Raw genomic sequence first — 21,450 nt, 5'->3', positions numbered from 1 at the left:
TCGCATGAGTAGCTGTATTCTCTGTGTAGATGAAGCCAAACCAATACTTTTGCCCTTAGTGTATGGCTCAGCTATCTCGTCCACCTTCATTTGCAATACACTTGCAGCTTACTTTGCTATTATATTTTCAAGCTTTCACATGTCAAAAAGATTTGTCAAGCGATGTTGCTGCAGGGAAGGTTGAAAATATCTGCATGCACACCTGCTCCTACAGATGTCTTACGCATCATCATATTCGGAGGGAGCAGGGAGAGACTCTTTCAAATTTTCAAATTTTAAGTAGCTGTTTTAGATATCAACTTTTTGGACATAAGATGAGATTCAAAAGAAATGACTAAGCTTCAAAGTGCTACTATAAATGTGCTGAATGAGTGTCAAGAAAGCCACCGTCTGATAATGACCACTAATTACTCTCACTGGTAAGTCTAGCAATGTGCTTTTCCTCCTCATACAAGATGTCTTTAGTCATGCAAGCCCTCGGCTCTAAAGCTGTGGCACAGGACAATAAAATGGAAAAATAGGGGTGATAATGAGCCTATTATGAAACTCATTTTAACACATTTATCTGCCCATGGAACATCCTGTAATGCCAAATAATTATAATGAATCATGTGAAGGTGCTGTTGATTGATAGAAGCATTCCTGATGCTTATCATCCTGCTGTCCTTAGAACTGCAATCCAGTGGGGCTGTACACATCACCCTCTCCCTCACTGGCTTGGGGAGAGGTGGTATTGGATAGAAGGTGCGGTGGAGGGGGCTGGGGGGTTGTCGGTAAGGAGAAAAAGCTCTCTGTGTGGAAGCAGCCGCTCATTCACCAAGCAGCTCACACAGCAGAAGGAGGAAGAGGATGAGGAGTAGAACAGCTGCTGCAGCAGTGTGCACGCAGCATTTTGCATGAAAAAGGAAGGGGAAAAAAACAAAAGCTTTAACAACAGCATTCAGTGCCATACGAGACTAGTGCGGGGATACGGGCATCGGCTCTTTGGACTTGGAAAATTTTGTGTTTGTGACTTGAGGAGCGGAGGGATGCACGGATACTGGAGGGTCTGCATCCCTGTGACAAAGTTGAGCTCGAGCGGAAATCAAGTTGAAAGAGAACAAATCTTGTCATTTCATTGACGGGTTTGACTCCATAAAGAGTGCATCACTTGGTCCTAATTGCCAAGTCAGGTGAGTACATTGAAACATTTTGAATTTCTTGTCGTTGAAGATGGACAATGGTCAGTCAAGCTGTTTTTCTAACTCCTCCAGTCCAGAGAGAATGAGGTGTCGTTGGGTGAAGCATGAGCCGTCAGAGAATCAGTCATAAGCGGCTGTCTCTGCGATGGACGAGTGCGCTTCTTGGCCTCTGGCTCTGCTGCTGGACCTCGTTGGCCAGCGCCGCAGGAGATGCAGCCGCCGAAAACGCCGGACCGGCCGGCGGCTCCCTCGGTGGCTCTCTAGCGTGGCTTCTGTCAGATAAAGGGCCTTTCCATCAGTCCTTGGAGTTCACAGAGGCTGCGGAAAGGCACCAGCAAGGGTTTAGCACCAGATACAAGATCTACAGGTGAGAGTGTGTATCTGTATGAGTGGCAAGGATGGATAATTCATATGTTTGGGGGCGGTGTATTGTGTGTACCTGCAATTCCTCTTTTCATCTGACATGGCACTGAATCCTTGAGTGGAATTAATCAGTAAAGGCAGCTGCTGTCGAGATGTACTGAAAGCCTGCCCACTCTCAGGATTGGCCTCCCAGGTATCACACCTGCCAACACTCGGATATGTGAAATTCAGCCAATCTGCCTGTACATATTCAGACCGAAAAAGAAATCTTCTCTCGTTTTACTCAACATATTTGCAGGCATGATATCGGTTCAATTCCTTCTGCGTGTGTCTCAGCTATGCTTAATTACCTGCTGATATTCACACTTTGTGCTACATATGTGATATTTTTTAGTATTGATTTTTCTAAGAGTTGTCAGAGTGAAATGGCCGTGATATAAATTATTAGGTCAATTCAAAATTCCAAGAATCTCAATCAATGCAAAATAGAATGACAACACCTGGTATAAATGATCATTATGTGTCAGTCGGTCGCTCAAACCATTGAAGTGCAAATTGTGCATTTCCTAGCGCTCTGATAATGGGGAAAGTTATGATTAAACACAAAATAAGCACACGGCTTATGACTGCATCCATTTTTGTGATGAACATGTCTTAATAGTTCCCTTTCCTCTTCAACCTATATCTGTCTTTCTGCTTTCTCCACCTCAGACACATCCCATCTACATTTCACATTGTGTCGATTTTAAGTGCGTATTGTCCATAGCAGGTCATAGCCCAATGGGTAGCCAAGCCAGGTGACAAGTAGGCGGGACATTCTTGGATATTCACATTTGATTTGCTAAAATATTGTAGGCATTTTAGAATGTCTCCTAGTAGCTATATTGACTATTTTGGGGAAATATTGGAATTTATTCAAACATAAAAATGAAAATCTTGAATTTTTTTTTTTTTCTATTTAACAAGATTTTTTTCCACTTTCCCTTTAATCTTCTGTTCTGGATCGCTGTTAACGGCCCTGAAACATGATAATTTACTGCCATTTGTCAAAAATGAAGCTCCCCTAGGGGTAAGATTGCTCTGCTACCTTTCTTACCTCAGTGATCAACAATCTTCTAAGCTAGACATGTCATTCCCTTGTCTATTTGCACTTTCAATGTTCTCCCAGCTCAACCTTTCTCTCTCCACTGAGTTGTTTTCATCACAATTGATTGCTCACAGTGCATGTAATAATCTGTCATGTTCAGGATGGAGTACATTCCAATAGAAAACTAACATCTCCTTGCCTTATGTGCCTAATAACTGTCTGGGGGTTGAGGGTTGGGGAGTAATGCAGGGTGGGAGTAGGAAACCCATCTGTCCATCAGAGGTGGACACTCAGTCTGGCCACTTGTTATGATGATTGGCTGTAAGGCCACACTCCACATAGTCCCGGTTCCCCAATTATTTCTCTGCTGAGAAGCTTTCCTCAGGGCAGTGATCACAGTGCAAACAGCTAGTAGCACTGTGGGAGTGGAATCCTGCACTTGAACAGATTTCATCCTCCAACTTTTGGGCCCGAGAAGCATACAATGAGACTTGTTCATTGTTATAATGTTATCAAACCTTCCTTAAACCCATGATACCGTACAATATGTACACACGTGGAAATTCTGTAGTCAATACAGCAATGGAAGAGGAAATTTTGCCTTCTGGGATGCTTGTATCCCTGGGGGGCACTCTTACAATCCCCAATTAGATCTAACAGGAGCTTGTTCACTGATTCGACTCAATGAGGATCACTGAGAACGGAACACTGACTGTGGTTATGTTTTGACATGAGCTTGTAAAAATGGGAAATTTTGTGTTGTAGATGTTTGCTGTACTGTATGAACAACAACATTGCCAAGGCAATTCTATACAGGGAAAGATAAACAATTAAACACAATAAAATGTACTTTACTCAGTGTTAATGAGGTTGACAATAAGATTGGAGGATTTACTGTATGTGTCACGGGAAATGAACACATCTAGAGTGGTCATTACTATTATTAACAGGGTTTTATTAAGAGTGTAACAAAACATTAATCTGGATTTTTAATAGGGGTTAAATAATTTATTTCCATCAGGATACGATACGATACGATACATTTTCTATTCTGTGGACAGTGATATGGTTTTTGTCGATATTACAAAGTCTGCCAAGTCGTTTCGATTTGATATAAAGGCTTTCAATCGATTTCGTTGGATAGCATGTAAACCTTTATACTTTAACCTTTATAATTTTTGGATTATTTTGTAGTTACAGTGGTATGAAAAAGTAACTGAACCTTTTGGAATTTCTCACATTTTTGCATAAAATCACCATCAAATGTGATCTTTGCCAAAATCACACAGATGAAAAAACAGTGTCTGCTTTAACTAAAACATATATTTTAATGAAGATAGCATGCAAACAATGACAGAAGGGGGAAAAATAAGTAAGTGAACCTTCTGCCTAAGGAGACTTAAAGAGCAATCGAAATCATTTTTTACCAAACAATTTAAGTCAGGTGTATGGCCAATCAGTGATGAGTGGTTTAAAGCTACCCTGCCCACTATAAACACACACCTGGTAAGAATTGTCTTGATGAGAAGCATTGTTGGAAGTACATCATGGCTCAATCAAAAGAACTTTTTGATGACCTGCGATCAAGGATTGTTGATTTGTATAAAGCTGGGAAAGGATACAAAGCAATCTCTAAAAGTCTGGATGTTCATCAATCGACAGTCAGAGAGAGTTGTCTACAAATGGGTAGAGTTTGGCACTGTTGCTTCTCTCCCAAGGAGTGGCCGTCCACCAGAGATGATGCCAAGAGTTCAGCGCAGAATACTCACAGAGGTCAAAAAGAACCCCAGAGTGTCTACCAAAGGCTTACAGAAATCACTGGCACTCTCCAATATCTCTGTGCACACATCAACAATATGTAAAACTATGGACAAGAAAGGTGTTCATGGGAGGACTCAACAGAGGAAGCCACTGTTGTCTAAAAAAAAATGTTGTTGCTCGTTTAATGTTAGCAAAAAAGGCACTTGGACACTCCACAGAAGTTTTGGCAAAATATTTTGTGGACTGATGAAGCCAGAGTTGAATTGTTTGGGAGTAACACAATGTCATGTGTGGAGGAAAAATGGAACAGCTCACCAACATCAACACCTCATCCCAACGGTGAAGCATGTTGAAGGGAGCATCATGATTTGGGGCTGTTTTGCTACCTCAGTGCCTGGACAACTTGCATTCATCAATAGAAGAATGAATTCAAAAGTTTATCAGGATGTTTTGCAGGAAAACCTGAGGCCGTCTGTCAGACAGTTGAAGCTAAAAAGAGGACGGATGCTGCAACAACACAATGTTCTAAAACACAGAAATATTAAATCAGTTGTGGGCTTGAATCCAAATCATATAGTATCATCATAACATTGGTGATTTACAGACATTACACATTCACTGATGATGATAGACATCCAGTCCATTTGAAACTATATAAGGTGGCATTAACGGTGACTGACATCCAATCCATTTGAAACTGCATAAGTTGGCAGTGACTATCCACTTGAGTGAGCGTCTATCGTCATCAATGGCCCTTAAACATGATCATTCACAGGCAGCGAAAGAGAAATGAGCCATTTTATTTAGAATGATTTTTCAGTCTATGCTAAACTTCGTGATGTCAAACAGGGGTTGAGGGCTTTTGCTGACGGGATTGTTTTCTTTGGCCTTGTAGTAGATTCTGCTGTATTTTTGAGAACCCTGGACAAAGACATAAACAAGCGCGCGCAGGTTGTGTCTGCACTACTTGTATTTAATTGGCGTTTTGCTCATTCTGTGCAGGTGCTCACTGTGCTTGCATACACCTACATCCCGTTTCGTGCTTGTTGCTCCCATAAATGCCAAACTTGGATTCATCAGTAAATCCAGGGATCTCATTTCAACACAAGCCAAGAGTTTGGCCCTGTTTCCCCTTCACCGGCATGTTTTTAAGATATAATTATCCTCTGAGAACACAACTAAAAAGTGTTCCTCTGGTGCTACTTTTACTAATGGGATTCAAGTGCTCTTTATCTCGATTAAAGTCACTTTTATATAGGCAAGCGAACAAACTGGGATCTAATGATCATTTCAGAGTGCGTCCACCTGGGCCGGCTGAAAAATAATCAATTTTCTACAAAGACTTCCAGAGTGGTCTGTAGCAGTCCGTTAGAAATGTTCAGTCTAAGCGTGATTTGTTGACAGAATAGACTAACAATTTAACTTCACTTAATTCTGATGCCACGTTCCCACAATCACAGCGGCACTTTGTAATCAATGTTCAGCTGGAAAATGGAGACAGGGTTTGACTTTTGATGCTGAATGACGGCTGCATGCTAATTTACCTGTGTCTCATCAGCCTTTGCTTGACTGGAAGAGATAAAATGCTAGAAAATCAATCATTTTGTTCAAAGGAGTTAAAAGGACTAAAGTAAAAAAAAAAAAAAAGCCTAAAATTACAGATTGGTTGCCTTAGAAACCAGACTACCTTACATGAAATATTTCAATTATTTAGTCGTCACTTTGCAGGACTTTAGATACTTTTGAATCCTGTGCAGCTTTTAGAGAAAGCAATACCGTGTTTTATTTGATTTATTTTCCCCCAGATGTTTGAAGCGATATTTATATTTTAAAGCCATAATCAAGAGAAATGGATAAGTAAAAGTTAGTTAAATATTTAATATGGGTATCAAAGAACTATGTTAAAAGATGCCTTTTTCTTTGAAGTAGCAACTAGAGATAAGCCGCAGTGGCAAAACTGGTTGCGTCATTAAAAGCCATGGTAAATGATTTTGAGTTATAATAAAAAGATTTTTATCAGACATAAATGTAAATCTAGTGATCCAATGATAGAAACAAAGAAAATTGGGGCTATAGTTCACACCTCAGCAATCTGCTGATGAGCGGTGTTGTTAATAACGGTGTTAGAGTACGTATAATGGTGTGAAGGGATAAAAAAAAAGTCAATTCTTTTCTTTTTACAGGTTCTTTTATTCTCTTAGCGAAGAGGAGATGACGACACACAATTCAGGAACAAAAAGAAAGCAATAATAAACTAAGATATATACTAGGGCTATCAAACGATTAAAATTTTTAATCGAGTTAATCACAGCTTAAAAATGAGTTAATCGTAATTACCTGGTAATCGCAATTCAAACCATCCATAAAATATGCCACATTTTTCTGTAAATTACTGTTGGAATGGAAAGATAAGACACAAGACAGATATATACATTCAACATACTGTACATAACTACTGTATTTGTTTATTATAACAATACATCAACAAGATGGCATCAGGCCCGGATCTAAGTTTACCCACCAGAGTGGGCACTAAGAAAACTTGAGGGGGCACCCCCAATGCAGGCTTTTTTTTACCCTCTGCATTTCTCCAGGCTTGGGACCGGCGCAAGTAGGACACTGGCTTGTGTCCCGTTGAGGCTGTATTAATTTTTGGGGGGTTTGTTTTTTGTTTGTTTGTTGTTGTTTTTCATTCATCTATCTACTTGTTCTCGCTGTCGGCGTGATGTCACGATGACGTCATCTCGCATAGCAACGTGTCGCCATTTTGAGATGGGGGCACACACAGGTAAACATCCGTAGACAAACGTCTGAAATTCATATATTTCAGCTGTGTTTTGCGTCTTTTTTTCATTAAAAACGTCTTAAACATGACTTATTATCATGAGTCACTGCCGACAGACGCGAGGAGGCGATACAACTTAAAATTAACGTGTATTGGCCTGTAAATCTGCCCATACAAAGTCGCAGCTGATAGCTGGATAAACAATCCAAAGGAATTGCCTGCAGTGGAGTTCGGTAACATCTACAACTACCTCATAAAGTCACCCTGTAAGTTGACCTTTACCAATTACATGGAATATGTACTGTGAGGAACTAAGAAAACTGGTAGTATATACAGAGTGATCATTTCTGCCGTAACCGGTAATTCGCCTCCAAGCGTTATTTAGCTGTGAACACGTCACGGCAAAATAACCAATTCCCACCAGGCCAATAATATACCGATTGACCGATCAGAGCAGTTCATGGCAAAAGAAAAATAACGCTTTGCAAGTTGTCAGTTACGGTAATAATAAAAAGGCTTAGTCTATTGAATCCTAGCAGCTAATTGGGGCAAGAAAAATCGATTAAAGTTTACTCACCAATAATAAAATGTCAGCTGCAAACGTACAGTAAATGTGCCTGGATTTAGGTTCCCACTGGCGAGAATGGTCCACGGAACAGTCTTCTTTTACTGTTCCTTAATTAATTGCTTTCAGCCATTTGCTTGTCCTTTTCTTCTCACGAGGAAGAATAAAGAACTTCAAATGCGGCTCCGAACTCTTCCTTGTGTTACAAACCTCAACACGGCAACTTTTAGTCATTCCGATGGAAAAAAAGACCGCAAATAAGACAAAAGTTCAACGCGTTTGTACTACAATAAAGGACAGAGCCACTGCTTGTGACTCGTGTTTTGCCCCCATTTCAATATGGCGACGCTTTGTTGTGGCTGGTGATGTCATTAATGCCCGGATGTCCGACTGCGAGAATGTGTCTGGAGGAGAGAGAGGAAGCGCGCGGATAACAAATGAGGTTGGAAAAACAGCTTGTTTTGGTGATTACTTGTTTGGCGTGGTTGCGGCCAACAGTAACCGTTAATCCTGCAATAAAAAAGTAGGTGAGACCAACTCTCCGTGCGTTCTCTATATCCAGTGCGACGCTAAATAGAGACTGTGCCGTCACGATAGTCGTGGCTATGAACACCTTTCTCGTATCAACGACTCTACAGACGTGGCTATGTCTAAGCAGGTTTATTAACACTCAAAAGGGTGAAACTAAAGAAAACAGACAAAACAACACAATCAAATTATGCACAATATATGAAATTGCATATGTACTGCCCTATCTGTAGCAAACTGCATATGAAAATATGAATAAACAATTAGCAGAGCCCCCGAGACGCCATTTTGCCGACCCTCTAACTCGTGGGTAATTAACATATCACAAGTTTCATGCTAAGTGAATCCCACTTTTTTTGCACTAAAGTACACACAATTCACATATTTACGTTTTTAAACACATTTAAACAATACATACCGGCGATGCAACCTTAAATTCAAGGCAAAGTGGTCACAGAGACGGTGCGAACTGACTGCGGCCGGTTTCGTGTGATTCCCTACTGAACAACTACTAAACATCCGTGTGACAGTTTCTTTCAAATAAAGTGCACATGGGATGCAGTAAATTAAGGCGTCCACTAGATGATGCTAATAAGACGTAAAAGCAATAAAACTCAGGTATTCAATCACAAAACCCATCAATCTTTTATGCATAACAGAACACCGACATTTTGATTGGGTGGGCACGACTCACGTCTGGGTGGGCCGTGCCCACCCCGGCCCCCCCATAGATCCGGCCCCGGATGGCATTAACATTATTAACATTCTGTTAAAGCGATGCATGGATAGAAAGACTTGTAGTTCTTAAAAGATAAATGTTAGAACAAGTTTCAGAAATTTTATATGAAAACCCCTCTTAATGTTTTCATTTTAATAAAATTTGTAAAATTTTCAATCAAAAAATAAGCTAGTAGCTCGCCATTGTTGATGTTAAAAATTACACAATGCTCATGGTGCTGAAACCCATAAAATCAGTCGCAACCAAGAGCCAGCAGAGGGCGACAAAAAAAAAAAACACAAGTAACAAGTTTACATGACACTGTGCTGTCATTTTAATCTGTTTGAGCCGGGCATGTGCGTAAAATGCGTCAAATATTTTAACATGATTAATCAAAAAAATTAATTACCGCCCGTTAATGCGATAATTTTGACAGCCCTAATATATACATTTATTTAGGAAAGATAAGAAAAACGCTGGCTAGCCAGGACATTCCACCAAGGTGTTTCGAGCAGAAGTGCCTCAACCTCGAAATCATACAGTTTATATTTGCCGTAACAAACAGTGGAATGGAGTTGATTTCAACCACCATTGACTCGCGCTGGCTTAGCCAGTCTGGAGCACTGAAACTAACAAATAACTTAAAAACTGCACAGACTTTGTTCAAATCAACTCCAACTACAAATTAAACTGGAAGATTAAGCCTAATGTCAAAATTGTGAACCTCCCCTTTAAAATAAATACCTAGCCGTTAAAATGGTGTCTATAAAAGTTGTAAAGCAATATAACAAACAACAAAATGAACGAAATGAACAAGAATCCTTCAAATTATTTCATAATGGGTCCAACTTATTTTTCGAACAGAACATGTGACTAGCACCTGAGAGTCGGTCATTTGCTTTGCTTAGCCAAAAGTACAGCCGAGGAAGTAGATGGATATTTAGAATTTCTTTAAACCTAAGCTTTCAAAAGCTTCAACAACTAAGCTTGAACCGAGGCTTGAACACGAACAGTGTCAAGATTAGGGAGGGGAATTGATAGGATTTGTTCCGATTCCGATTCCATTATTGATATTCCGATTCTTTATCGATTTTCTTATCTCTTACCTTATTATTCTAATTTGGGGAAAAAGAAGAACAAACATTTTGATTTGCATCTAGTTTGTTTAATCAGAAGTAACAACCTTACAAACTCACAACGAGGTCAAAAGGGGTCTAAGGCCTCGATGTTAACTGTGGCAAATAGACAAGAATGTGTAACATTTTACAAAAACATTTTTCTAATAGAAATGAAAAAATCCTCCTTTTTAAAAGGACATAAACTGATAGGACTCAAAAATAATAATTAAAAAAAGATAAATACTGTCAAATACAACAAAACAGTGTGTAGTGCAAATGTGCAAAATTATCAATTCTTTCGCAGAAAAATGAGGATGTCTGCTGTTTCAGGTAGGAAACGTGATCTTTCTGGACTTATGGTGTCTCAGGCAGTGGTGACCACCATCTCAGATGGGGTGGAGAACGCCTGCACACACAAAAACTTTTCAGCTAGTCCAGACAGTAGGGGCAGAGTATCTCTTTTGTTGTCCCAAATATTAAAAAGTTTATAATTAGGTTGGTGTAATTCCATACAATATAAGAGGAATTTTAGCACAATCCTCCGTTAACTTGGATTTGTTAACTTCCTTTTGATACTGAGTAGAATAAAAGTGGTTGGTAACCAATGGGACCATCCTATCTCGAATTACGGGTAAAAAAATACGCTGATTGGCTGTAGTCGTCAGGTGCATTTCGGAAGTAATTTGGAATATCCACTTCTGTTAGTCGTAGCAACACAAAAATACCACCATCGGATGCGGAGGTATATACTTTTGTGTGAAATCAGTAGTCAGATTGGCCCTACGAACCACCAAATTCAAATTCTACAAAAAAAATAAAATAAAATACTGATTGGTGGACTACCGACCAAAATGAGTGTTAAAGTTGCTAATAAAATCGTTTAGGATTATTTTAGATGCAAATAAGTTATATTTTTCTTCCAGAGTATTCGACGAGGAAAACGATAGACCCATCAATAGACTTTTTGGGCAAAATCACCATTTGTTTAAGTAGTCTCATGAATAATGACATGGCCTGTGAAATTCAGCGCTGAGTGACAGCCGTCCAGTTTGCACTTAGTGAGTGGTCACTCTTTGAATAATCATGTGGTCCTAATTGTTGAATTAAGCGCGTGAAACGTGTAAAAGATGTGGCGTAATTTGTGCTGCTTGGAATCTAGAAGAGAATTGTTACATAAGCTGTCAAACAATTCCATGGAGTTGCAGCGCACAGAACAGGTCCTCGATTCCTATCCCTAATGAGGCAATAACAAAATAGTAACGTACAGGTACTAGGGAAAGTAACTTTAATCAGATTACTGGTTTGGAAAAATGAACACGTTAGATTGCTCGTTACTGAAAGAAAGTAATCAGATGACTTTGTTGACAGATTTTCATTGGTAATATAAGTACCATCTAATGAAACTGTTTGAGACAAAATGAAATGACTATGATTCATGATTATCCTTGATTGATCTCTTACTGACAACACTGGCAAGCAGTATTGTAGATAAACACACAGTTACGAGAATAAAGAATAATTATGTGCAATGATGTGAAATGAACAGATTAACAGTATGTACAAGTGAATAAATGGAAATATACTATATCTACAGGTGTTTTTTTTTTTTCCAGTAGTGTGTAATCAAGTTAATTACCTTTTCAGTCTTTGCATCACCATTACTGTTACTGAGGATGTGAAGGGGCGCGTAACTACAATTTGATTGAATGAAATGTGAGTTGTCTGATTTTGTCACAGCTTCCTGGGAGAGAGCAGAATGGGAGGGGGGTAGTGACACTGTTTTAAATGTGACGATGATTGGCGAAGTGGCTGGTAGCGTTAGCATAGCATTCGCGTTCTTATCATCAGCATTTTTTTAATTACCAAAAATAGTCTCTTGCCCTAAACTTTTCTTGAATGATGTATCCATGAACCTTGTGTGATTTGTTTTTTAATTTGTTTTATCAAGACGACTAGAGCAAAGACAGGAGAGGCAGGAGATTCAGAGCCTCAGCTGCATATTGAAAGCTGCATATTGAAAAACATATCTTTATATATTAGGGGTATGACAACACACACAAGTCACTTTTCAGTACGTACCTCGGTACGTGGGTCATGGTTCGATGAGGGTTCAGTACAACACGAAAAACAAAAAGGCTTTTTTTCTCATAGCATTTAAAAGATTGTTTACAGTTACACTCTTGTATCAGTGAAATTTGAAAAAAAATGTAAAAAGTGTGACCCACGTCTTTTTTTTTTTTTTTTTTTTTTTTTTTTTTTTTTTACAAAAAATGGGTTCAATTCAATCAGTGAATATAAACATCTTTGATGTGAGAGATGGTGTAATGTAATAGCGTGTAGAACAGGGGTGCCCAATCAAATGATCAGCTCATCAGCAAGCTCTGCAGCAGCCTGATAACGATCCTGATTAGTTGATTCAGGTGTGTTAGAGGAGGGAGACATGGAAAACAAGCTGGATAGGGGCTCTCGAGGACCAGGATTGGGCACCCCGGTGTAGAACATGAAAAGTAATGTCAGTTACTTTACTGAGTAACTAATTATTATTACAATGACGTAAATGGGCTACCAATTCAATTCTTTTTGGGAGAAGTCATTTGTAACTGTAACCACGGTAATAACGCGCACCCCAAATTTACTTGTAAAATCTAGGGGAAATTATTGTACCCGTGTATAATGCGCACCCTAATTTTAGCAACAACAAATAGAAGAATACAAGAAAACAGAGCTCGTGTACAGATACAGAAATGTCATTTTACTGACTGGTGAAACACAGCACAAGCATAGCACACTGGTAGTTTAAAACATTACCTTAAACTGACAATATGTACGGTAATAATATGATCTGACAACTTCTTCAAAACAGATGTGACTTTTCTTTTAAAGGCTGCGGTATACCTTGCTCGTTTCATCATGACGAATAAATGTTTCTTCCATGGATTGATACGGTAAAATAAAAGTGGTGATTTAGGTCGGAAATCCAAGAGAGCTCATCGCTGTCGACACGACAGTAACAATAGGAACTATTGCTACAGTGGGGAGAACAAGTATTTGATACACTGCCGATTTTGCTGGTTTTCCTACTTGCCATGTAGAGGTCTGTAATTTGCATCATAAGTTTTCTTCAACTGTGGGAGACGGAATCTAATACAAAAATCCAGAAAATCACATTGTATAATTTTTAAATAATAAATTTGTATTTAACTGCATGAAATAAGTATTTGATACATTACCAACTAGTAAATATTTTGGCTCTTAGTTCTTTTTTAAGAACCCCTCCTGTTCTCCACTCATTACCGGAAGTAACTGCACCTGTTTGAACTTGTTACCTGTATAAAAGACACCTGTTCAAATGCTCAAACAAACAAACTCCAACCTCACCACAATGGCCAAGACCAAAGAGCTGTGTAAGGACATCAGGGATAAAATAATAGACCTGCGCAAGGCTGGGAGGGGCTACAGGAAAATAAGCAAGCAGCTTGGTGAGAAGGTAACAACTGTTGGAGCGATTATTAGACAATGGAAGAAGTTCAAGTTGACGGTCAATCTGCCTCGTTCTGGGGCTCCATGCAAGATCTCACCTTGTGGGGCATCACTGATCATGAGGAAGGTGAGGGATCAGCCCAGAACTACACGGCAGGACCTGGTCAATGACCTGAAGAGAGCTGGAACCTCAGTCTCGAAGAAAACCATCTGAAACACATTACGCCGTCATGGATTAAAATCCTACAGCGCACGCAAGGTCCCGCTGCTGAAGCCAGTGCATGTCCAGACACGTCTGAAGTTTGCCACTGACCATCTGGATGATCCAGAGGAGCAACGGGAGAATGTCATGTGGTCGGATGAGACTAAAATTGAACTTTTTGGTCTAAACTCGGCTTGTCGTGTTTGGAGGAAAAAGAAGGAATGAGTACAACCCCAAGAACACCATCCCACCCGTGAAACATGGAGGAGGAAACATCATTTTTTGGGGCTGCTTCTCTGCCAAGGGTACAGGACGACTGCACCATATTGAGGGGAGGATTGATGGGGCTATGTATCGCCAGATCTTGGCTGACAACCTCTTTCCTTCAGTGAGAGCCCTGAAGATGGGTCATGGCTGGGTCTTCCAGCATGACAACGACCCAAAGCACACAGCCAAGGCAACTAAAGAGTGGCTCCGTAAGAAGCATCTTAAGGTTCTGGAGTGGCCTAGCCAGTCACCAGATCTGAACCCGATGGTTATGGTCGATGTGGTTATTGTTATGGTCAGAGTTGCAGAGTTGCAATAATCGTTGACTCAAATGAGTTCAAGAAACTAAATTCTGTGCTTTATGAAGAGTGAAAAAAGCCAAATTTAACACAGACGAAATCATTCGACCAATCAGAGTGAAGTATTACCGTGTAGCGAGGTATAACAGAATTCACCGGCGGAACTTATGTTGGCACATTGTATAGTTCCCGGGGGAGGTATTTTGTTGAGGGAACAGCCGGAAAGATAGTTATATTCTGCGGGTTGCATGTGAGACAGACATTGCTGCCATATTTTGTTGCAGCCTAAATGTCAATAGAGGAACGCGGATCAGCTCCGTTGTTTGATACTCCGCATCTGACTTCCCTAGCTCGCCACGACCGAAATAAAAATGGTGACGTCACGTACCGTAATGGTCAGCAACGGATCACCGTATACGTTTCTTCAACACAACATGGCCGTGTCAATAAAAAAAAAATCGGTCTTTATATATACGTATATAATATATTTATATTTTTGTCTCAATCCCTGTACCCATTTATAATGTGCACCATGATTTTACAAGTTGATTTTGGGGAAAAAAAGTGCGTGTTATGTTCGGGAAATTACGGTAATTACTTTTTAAAAGTGAGATTAACAACACTGCTGATGAGTTAAACGTCTTGATGTCTAAAATCAGTGCATAAACGGACTGTGTTTTTACATTCTGTGAAGCTTTATTTAGACAGTATTTCATTGCAATGTGGCAAGGAAAATCAATTACTAACGGAAGAAAGCCCTATATACATAAAACCTTCCAACAGTAAAATACCATCGGCACAGCTTTAATTACACAATTTGTTTGTTTGCTGCTGTTATACAGGCAGGACTTCAGAGAAAGAGACATGTACAAGCTGTTTGCATCCACTATCACATAGATACAGTATATTTATTAGGGATGTCACAAGATTAGGTAACAGAAGGTATTAAAAGTTCCCAAATTTCTTTGTGGTCTTGTTAAACTAAAGACACACAGTAATCTCCTACAACCTGCTAAGAAAAAGATGTAATGCACTTTACAATTTCTATCAATTGAATTAGAATGTCAGTGGGTGAGAAAACTAGACATACTATAATGAGAGAAAATCATCAGCCACTGACTATGACCTCTATAATAATGACTTCACGGAGTGACTAGAGGATGACAAATGCCAGCATAGGCAGCATCCAAGTAAGAAAATGTGTTTGTGTTGGTGTGTGTGTCCAGGGAGTTTGGTCGATGGAAGGTCAACAGCCTGGCGGTGGAGAAACGAGACAGTCTCGGCGGCAGTCGTGGTCTGGCTTTGCCCCTCGACCCTGAATTTATGCACACCATCCGCCAGCTAGGAAGGCGGCCGACCCTGCGCGCAATTACCGAGAGTCTAATCAAAAAATATGGCACCCACCTCCTACTCTCTGCCACACTGGGAGGTCTGATAAAAACACACCATGCTCCAGCATATCTCATTCTGACTGTTTTTACTGTGTGTCTTTTTTTTTTTTTTTTATGCAACAAAGTACGTACAGTAATCATCAGTCAATTGCTGTTTTTTGGCAGGTGACAAAATGACAGAAGTTTGATGAACATGCATTTTTGTTTTTGCATCATAATCAGCATGCAAAACCTGACATGGATGTTCACCAATGCGATTTTCTCTTATTCTCTTATTCTCTTAAGATTTTTTTGAAATGGCTTTTCCTAAATTGTACACATTCTGAATGCCAAAAGATGCAATGCAGACAAATTTTGACTGAGTAGAGAGCGCAAGATCTGCAGAGTAATCCAGATTTAAAAAACAATTATGACAACAAATATATGATAACAAATATATTGATGAACAAGTACAAGTTCAGAACAAGTATTTGATACACTGCCAATGGGAAAACCCATTGGCAGTGTATCAAATACTTGTTCTCCTCACCGTATATATATATATATATATATATATATATATATATACACGGGCAGTTAGCATTTATTTTATGTAAATATGTCGAATGTGCTCCTAGTCTTTAAGCCACTCTGGCGCCGCCTGTTAGAAATTAAATGTGTAAAATAACACGCCTTATCACCGCAAAGAGCTTTTTACGTTGAAAATTCATGTGAATGAATGCGTAAACATGTCGAATGTGCTGCTAGTCTTTAAGCCACTGTGGCACCGCCTTATCACCACAAAGAGTATTTTACGTTGAGAATTCTATTCTAGATATGGACGTAAAACAGTCTCGATTCTTTGTTACAAGAGCAAAGAACCAGGCAGTTGGCATTTATTCTACGTAAATATGTCAAATGTGCTGCTAGTCTTTAAGCCACTGTGGCGGCAGCCTTACAACAAAGAGCTTTTCACGTTGAAAATTCTTGTGGATAAAGACTTAAATCCCTGAATTCTTTATAGATCTGGACGTAAAAATGTCTTGATTCTAGGTTAAAAGCAAAAAAACAGGCAGTTAGCATTTATTTTATGTAAATATGTCGAAGGTGCTGCTAGTCTTTAAGCCACTGTGGCACCGCCTAATCCCCTCAAAGAGCTTTTTACGTTGAAAATTCTTGTTAATAAATGTGTAAATACCTGAATTCTTTATAGATATAGACGTAAAACTGTCTTGTTTCTTTGTTAAAAGAGCAAAGAACCGGGCAGTTAGAATTTATTTTAGGTAAATATGTCGAATGTGCTGCTGGTCTTTCAGCCATTGTGGTGGCAGCCTTACAAGAAAGAGCTTTTTACATTGAAAATTCTTGTGAATAAATGCTTAAATCCTTGGATTCTTTATAGATTTGAATGTAAAACATTCTCAGTTCTTGGTTAAAAGGAAAAAAATGAGCAGTTAGCATTTATTTTACGTAAATATTACGAGTTACGACGTGTAGCGATTAACTTCACCAATTGATTTTTTTCACAACGTTTGAAAAGGCATGCATGGTACAAAAAATATATAATTGCCTTGAGCCCTCGAACAAACCACTCCTCAGACAATCCTTCCTGTTTGTATGCGGTACAGCTTTCGTACTTTTTCAACCTAAATCCGGCGTTGGATTGCTGCATGTGTTGTATAACTGCAACCGATTGCGAATAACTGAAGCGGAGTGTGGGACGACGACCCCCTACTTGAAGGCGTGCCGCAGTGTTTGTGGAATGTGTCCCGTCAATATAATTATGAGGTCTATGGATCATCAATTAACAATTCAGAGATATTGTTCAGCTTCTTAACTGCACAAACACAGCTACGATGGAGTCTGAAAAACTACATGCGCGATAACCAAAAAATGTTAAGCCTTGTCACGATTTGGCAGAAACTACTCACCATTTTCATGTTGTTTCTTCTCGTCGGACATTACCTGGCCAATGTCTCGTTACGTTTTAGTTTCCCAAGACACATGATTTGCCTGTTATCATTGCGTCATCATCATTCAAAAAAATTTAAAAACGGTCATCAACGAATTACTTTCTATTATTGTCATCGTTAACAAAAACAACAGCAATGGATGGATGGTGATCATGTAGGCCATATGTACATAACATTTTGCCATTTTATTGTTTTAGTTAGTACTAATGATGTTAAAAACAATGTTGAAGTGTTATCTGAGCCTCATTTTTGACCGACACTAATGAGCTGACTAACATTTAAACAAAAACACAATGACAGTCTTTGACAACGAATATTTTTAATTGTCAGATATGCATCGGTAACATCGGTACCATCAAATGAAACTGTTTGAGACAAAAAATGAAATGACTATGATTCATGATTATCCTTGCATGATTCGTTCCTTATCTGTGAATGTTCCTCTTTTTATCCAAAGCGTCACTTCATCCACAGTACTTAATTACTACTTTTCAATCTAATATGCAGAGATGCTAATGAAAGGTGATTAGTGGCGTCCTGTCAGAGCTAATGAAGCTCACACTCGCTCTGTCTAACTGTCACCAGGGGAAGAGTCCTTAACCATATTTGTGGACAAAAGGAAGCTAGGTCAAAAATCTTCAGCGGTTGGGACTGAGGACAGTAAAAGCAACAGCACGACTGGCCCAATTACCCTGGAGGCGCTCCACCAGTTGGCAGCTTCCTACTTCACCGACAGAGAGAGTACCTTACGCAGGCTCCACCACCTCCAGATTGCCTCGACTGCCATAAAGGTGTGTTGAAAGGAGATCAATTGGATTATCTCATTGACATGAATAAACGTCCAATACATTTGACCTGGAATCATTCACTGCTAGATCTTCCAGTTCTTATGCATTGGATGTAGGGCTGCAGCTATTGATTATTTTAGTAGTTGAATAATCAAGTAATCGGATAAGGAACATAAAAAATTAAGATACCTGAACTGAGCCTCAAACGGTGTAAAAAAAATAAATAAATGAACGAGGATATATGTACAACAAAACAACAATTGGCTAACTTGCATAGCAAAGGTCCGTTTAGTTTGAATGCTATAAAATGCCAACATTTTTTATGATGCTCTTAACAAATAGTTCAAACACATATTCCCACAAAAAACGGCTAAATATACCTTCAAACTAAGTTACGAATGCATTAAAAACACATGAGCTCAAACAAAAGCTTATGTTGGTCTTAACAGGGAGCAGCTGAATTCAGCCATGTGAAATGAGGCAGACTAGAGGGCAGTGTATGCACTGAAATCAATAAAACTTAATTCAAACAAACAAACAAACCATTACGCCACTTTAATTAAACGAGTACTCGAAGCAGCAACATTTTATTTGAATATTTTTTTTCAAATCAAATACTCGAGTTAATCGATTAATCGTTGCAGCACTAATTGAATGTCTGTCGCAATAAAGGGCAGTGATGTGACTGCAGTGTTGTCACAGATTACTTGAAAAAGTAATTTAATTACTGATTATGCCTCAAAAAAGTAATCTAGTTACTTCAGTTATTACTTTAATATCAAAGTAACTAGTTATTTTAAAAGTAATTTATCGGTTACTTTTTCTTCCTCTGTTGCCTCAACAAAAGATTGACAACTGAGAAATGTCATCGCATGTAATTGACTTTCCGATAAGAATTTTTCACATAAGGCTTAATTTTCGAGTCAGCAGGGGTTTAATTAGGCGATGGAGTTGATTTTACTGCTACCAAATAACTGACAACTCTATAGAATTTTTTTAAATCAACTAAACCGACCAATTAAACCCTGCTAACTCAAAGATTAAGCCTTATGTGAAAATTTCTTTTCGGAAAGTCAATTACATGCAATGACATTTCTCAGTTGTCAGTCTTATGTATGAGGCAACAAAGGAAGAAAAAGTAACCGATAAATTACTTTTAAAATAACTAGTTACTTTGATATTAAAGTAATAACTGAAGTAACTAGATTACTTTTTTGAGGCATAATCAGTAATTAAATTACTTTTTCAAGTAATCTGTAATCAAGTAATACCAAAATTCAGAATTTCGGGTTAGGATTTCGGGGTTAGGGTTAAGAGCATATCAATGCAAATAGAAAACAATGCAAATTAATTGCACACTAATCAACAACACACAAATGAATTGCACGGTGCATAAAAACAAAGGTCGGGGTCAGGCGCGGATGCGCGCGCAGAACCCAGAAGTACGGCATACACACAAACGGTTAATTTGGCCACAAAAGGCTTTAACTAAGCACTTTACACACAATCGGACTGTTAGAACACATCCCAAAGATGCTAAACGAACACGTCACCTCATGGCATAAATGTGCAACATGAATATGATGTAAAAACTAGTCGCCCACTTCACAAGGACGAGCGGAAGCAACGACTACCTGCCTGCAACGGCAAAGCTACGAAACGGCAGTGCATGTACCGGCTTCTACCAATTGCTGGAACCATCCAGAATGAAGGAAAAATTCTCACGTTCATTCATGGACGCACACAGATCTACATTCCCTCGCACATCTCAACAGGTGGCTGCACTCTAGCCTGGCACGGCCAGACTGTTCTCCTTGTATTTTTTTAAACACCTGAAGAACAGTCTGGGACCCAGCACAATTGGCCTCTTGAGCCCGAACGAAAGTAACCGTGCTATCAGATTCGTTTATTTGCGTGACGTATTCCTAACGAGCAACGTCACTCTTGTGCGGCGGCAGTCGTATTCTCCAATACAACACAGATGGCGAACGGGAGAGCCGAGAATATGTCCCAATCTGCGATAAATTCAGTTTTAATTGACCAAAAACACATCGAGTTGCCAAAACCAACTGTCTGTCTCATGCTAGCCATGTTGAATAAACTTCTCCATTCTCCGATCTCCTTGTATGTTTATTTCCTTGCGCTAGAGTTTCTTGTCATATTACTATTGGAGGCAGTCTTTCAGTTCCTCCGCTTTTTCGTTTTCAATTCAGGTGAGCTGGCTAGACTGGATTGCAAAGTAAAAGACTGGAGGCAGGAGAACATAACGGCACAGTTTTAATTTCAGAAATTTCTGGGTGCATTCAATGACAGAACAAAAGCTGTGTAGAGAAATGCACACTGAACAGAGAGCTCGGCGTTGCTTATATGCTGTACTTAAAAGGAGATGTGTCTGTTTGGTGATAAACTCTTCCTGCGGCTCTTGCAAAATAGGTCATGAGCCTTGCTGGTTGGCAGTTAAAAGTCCATGATTACCTGAGGCATAACTAACAATCAGCAGTTTCAGTGAATAAACATCTAGTCATGCTTGCAAGCATATCAGCATTAGGTGAGATGTATACTGACTTCATTACCAACATCATGTCCGCCCGTCAGTGATTGGTCCACTCCGCTGTCTGTTTGCTGTGGCTTGCTCCGCCCTGGAAATTTGATCTGCGGAAAGGTCGCCAGACTCTATCGCTGGAACAGCGGTGAGTCTGAAGTTCCAGACAAGCTACACTCGGCTCGAATGTGCACCCGCGCTGGCACACGTCAGTCCCAAAACACTTAGCACATGTGACTCGAGACCAAAACAGGAAGAACTATGAGCGGTTACCAAGGAAACGGACTCATAGCGGGAACCTTTCTAACATTTTCTATTCAAAATGCTCTTCGTACATGACTACAATATTCTTCATTCTACATACATTATGAGGCAATAACAAAATAGTAACGCACAGACACTAACAAAACTAACTTTAATCAG

General features: G+C 39.4%; 1 protein-coding gene across 1 annotated transcript in view; it reads left to right on the top strand.

Annotated features, from left to right (window-relative positions):
* Nucleotides 1-749: 749 nt before the first annotated feature.
* LOC130930463 (BMP/retinoic acid-inducible neural-specific protein 3-like) overlaps nt 750-21,450 on the top strand; it is a 44,458-nt gene continuing 23,757 nt past the window's right edge. The window contains exons 1-4 of the mRNA XM_057858434.1: nt 750-1,172; nt 1,254-1,548; nt 15,581-15,783; nt 18,283-18,488. Coding sequence (XP_057714417.1) covers nt 1,286-1,548; nt 15,581-15,783; nt 18,283-18,488 — 672 coding nt within the window. The 5' untranslated portion in view covers nt 750-1,172; nt 1,254-1,285. The remainder of the gene's footprint in view (nt 1,173-1,253; nt 1,549-15,580; nt 15,784-18,282; nt 18,489-21,450) is intronic.

This window comes from Corythoichthys intestinalis, chromosome 14 (assembly GCF_030265065.1).
Source record: "Corythoichthys intestinalis isolate RoL2023-P3 chromosome 14, ASM3026506v1, whole genome shotgun sequence".
NCBI lineage: Eukaryota > Metazoa > Chordata > Actinopteri > Syngnathiformes > Syngnathidae > Corythoichthys > Corythoichthys intestinalis.
This window is presented reverse-complemented; position numbering and strand designations above follow the sequence as displayed.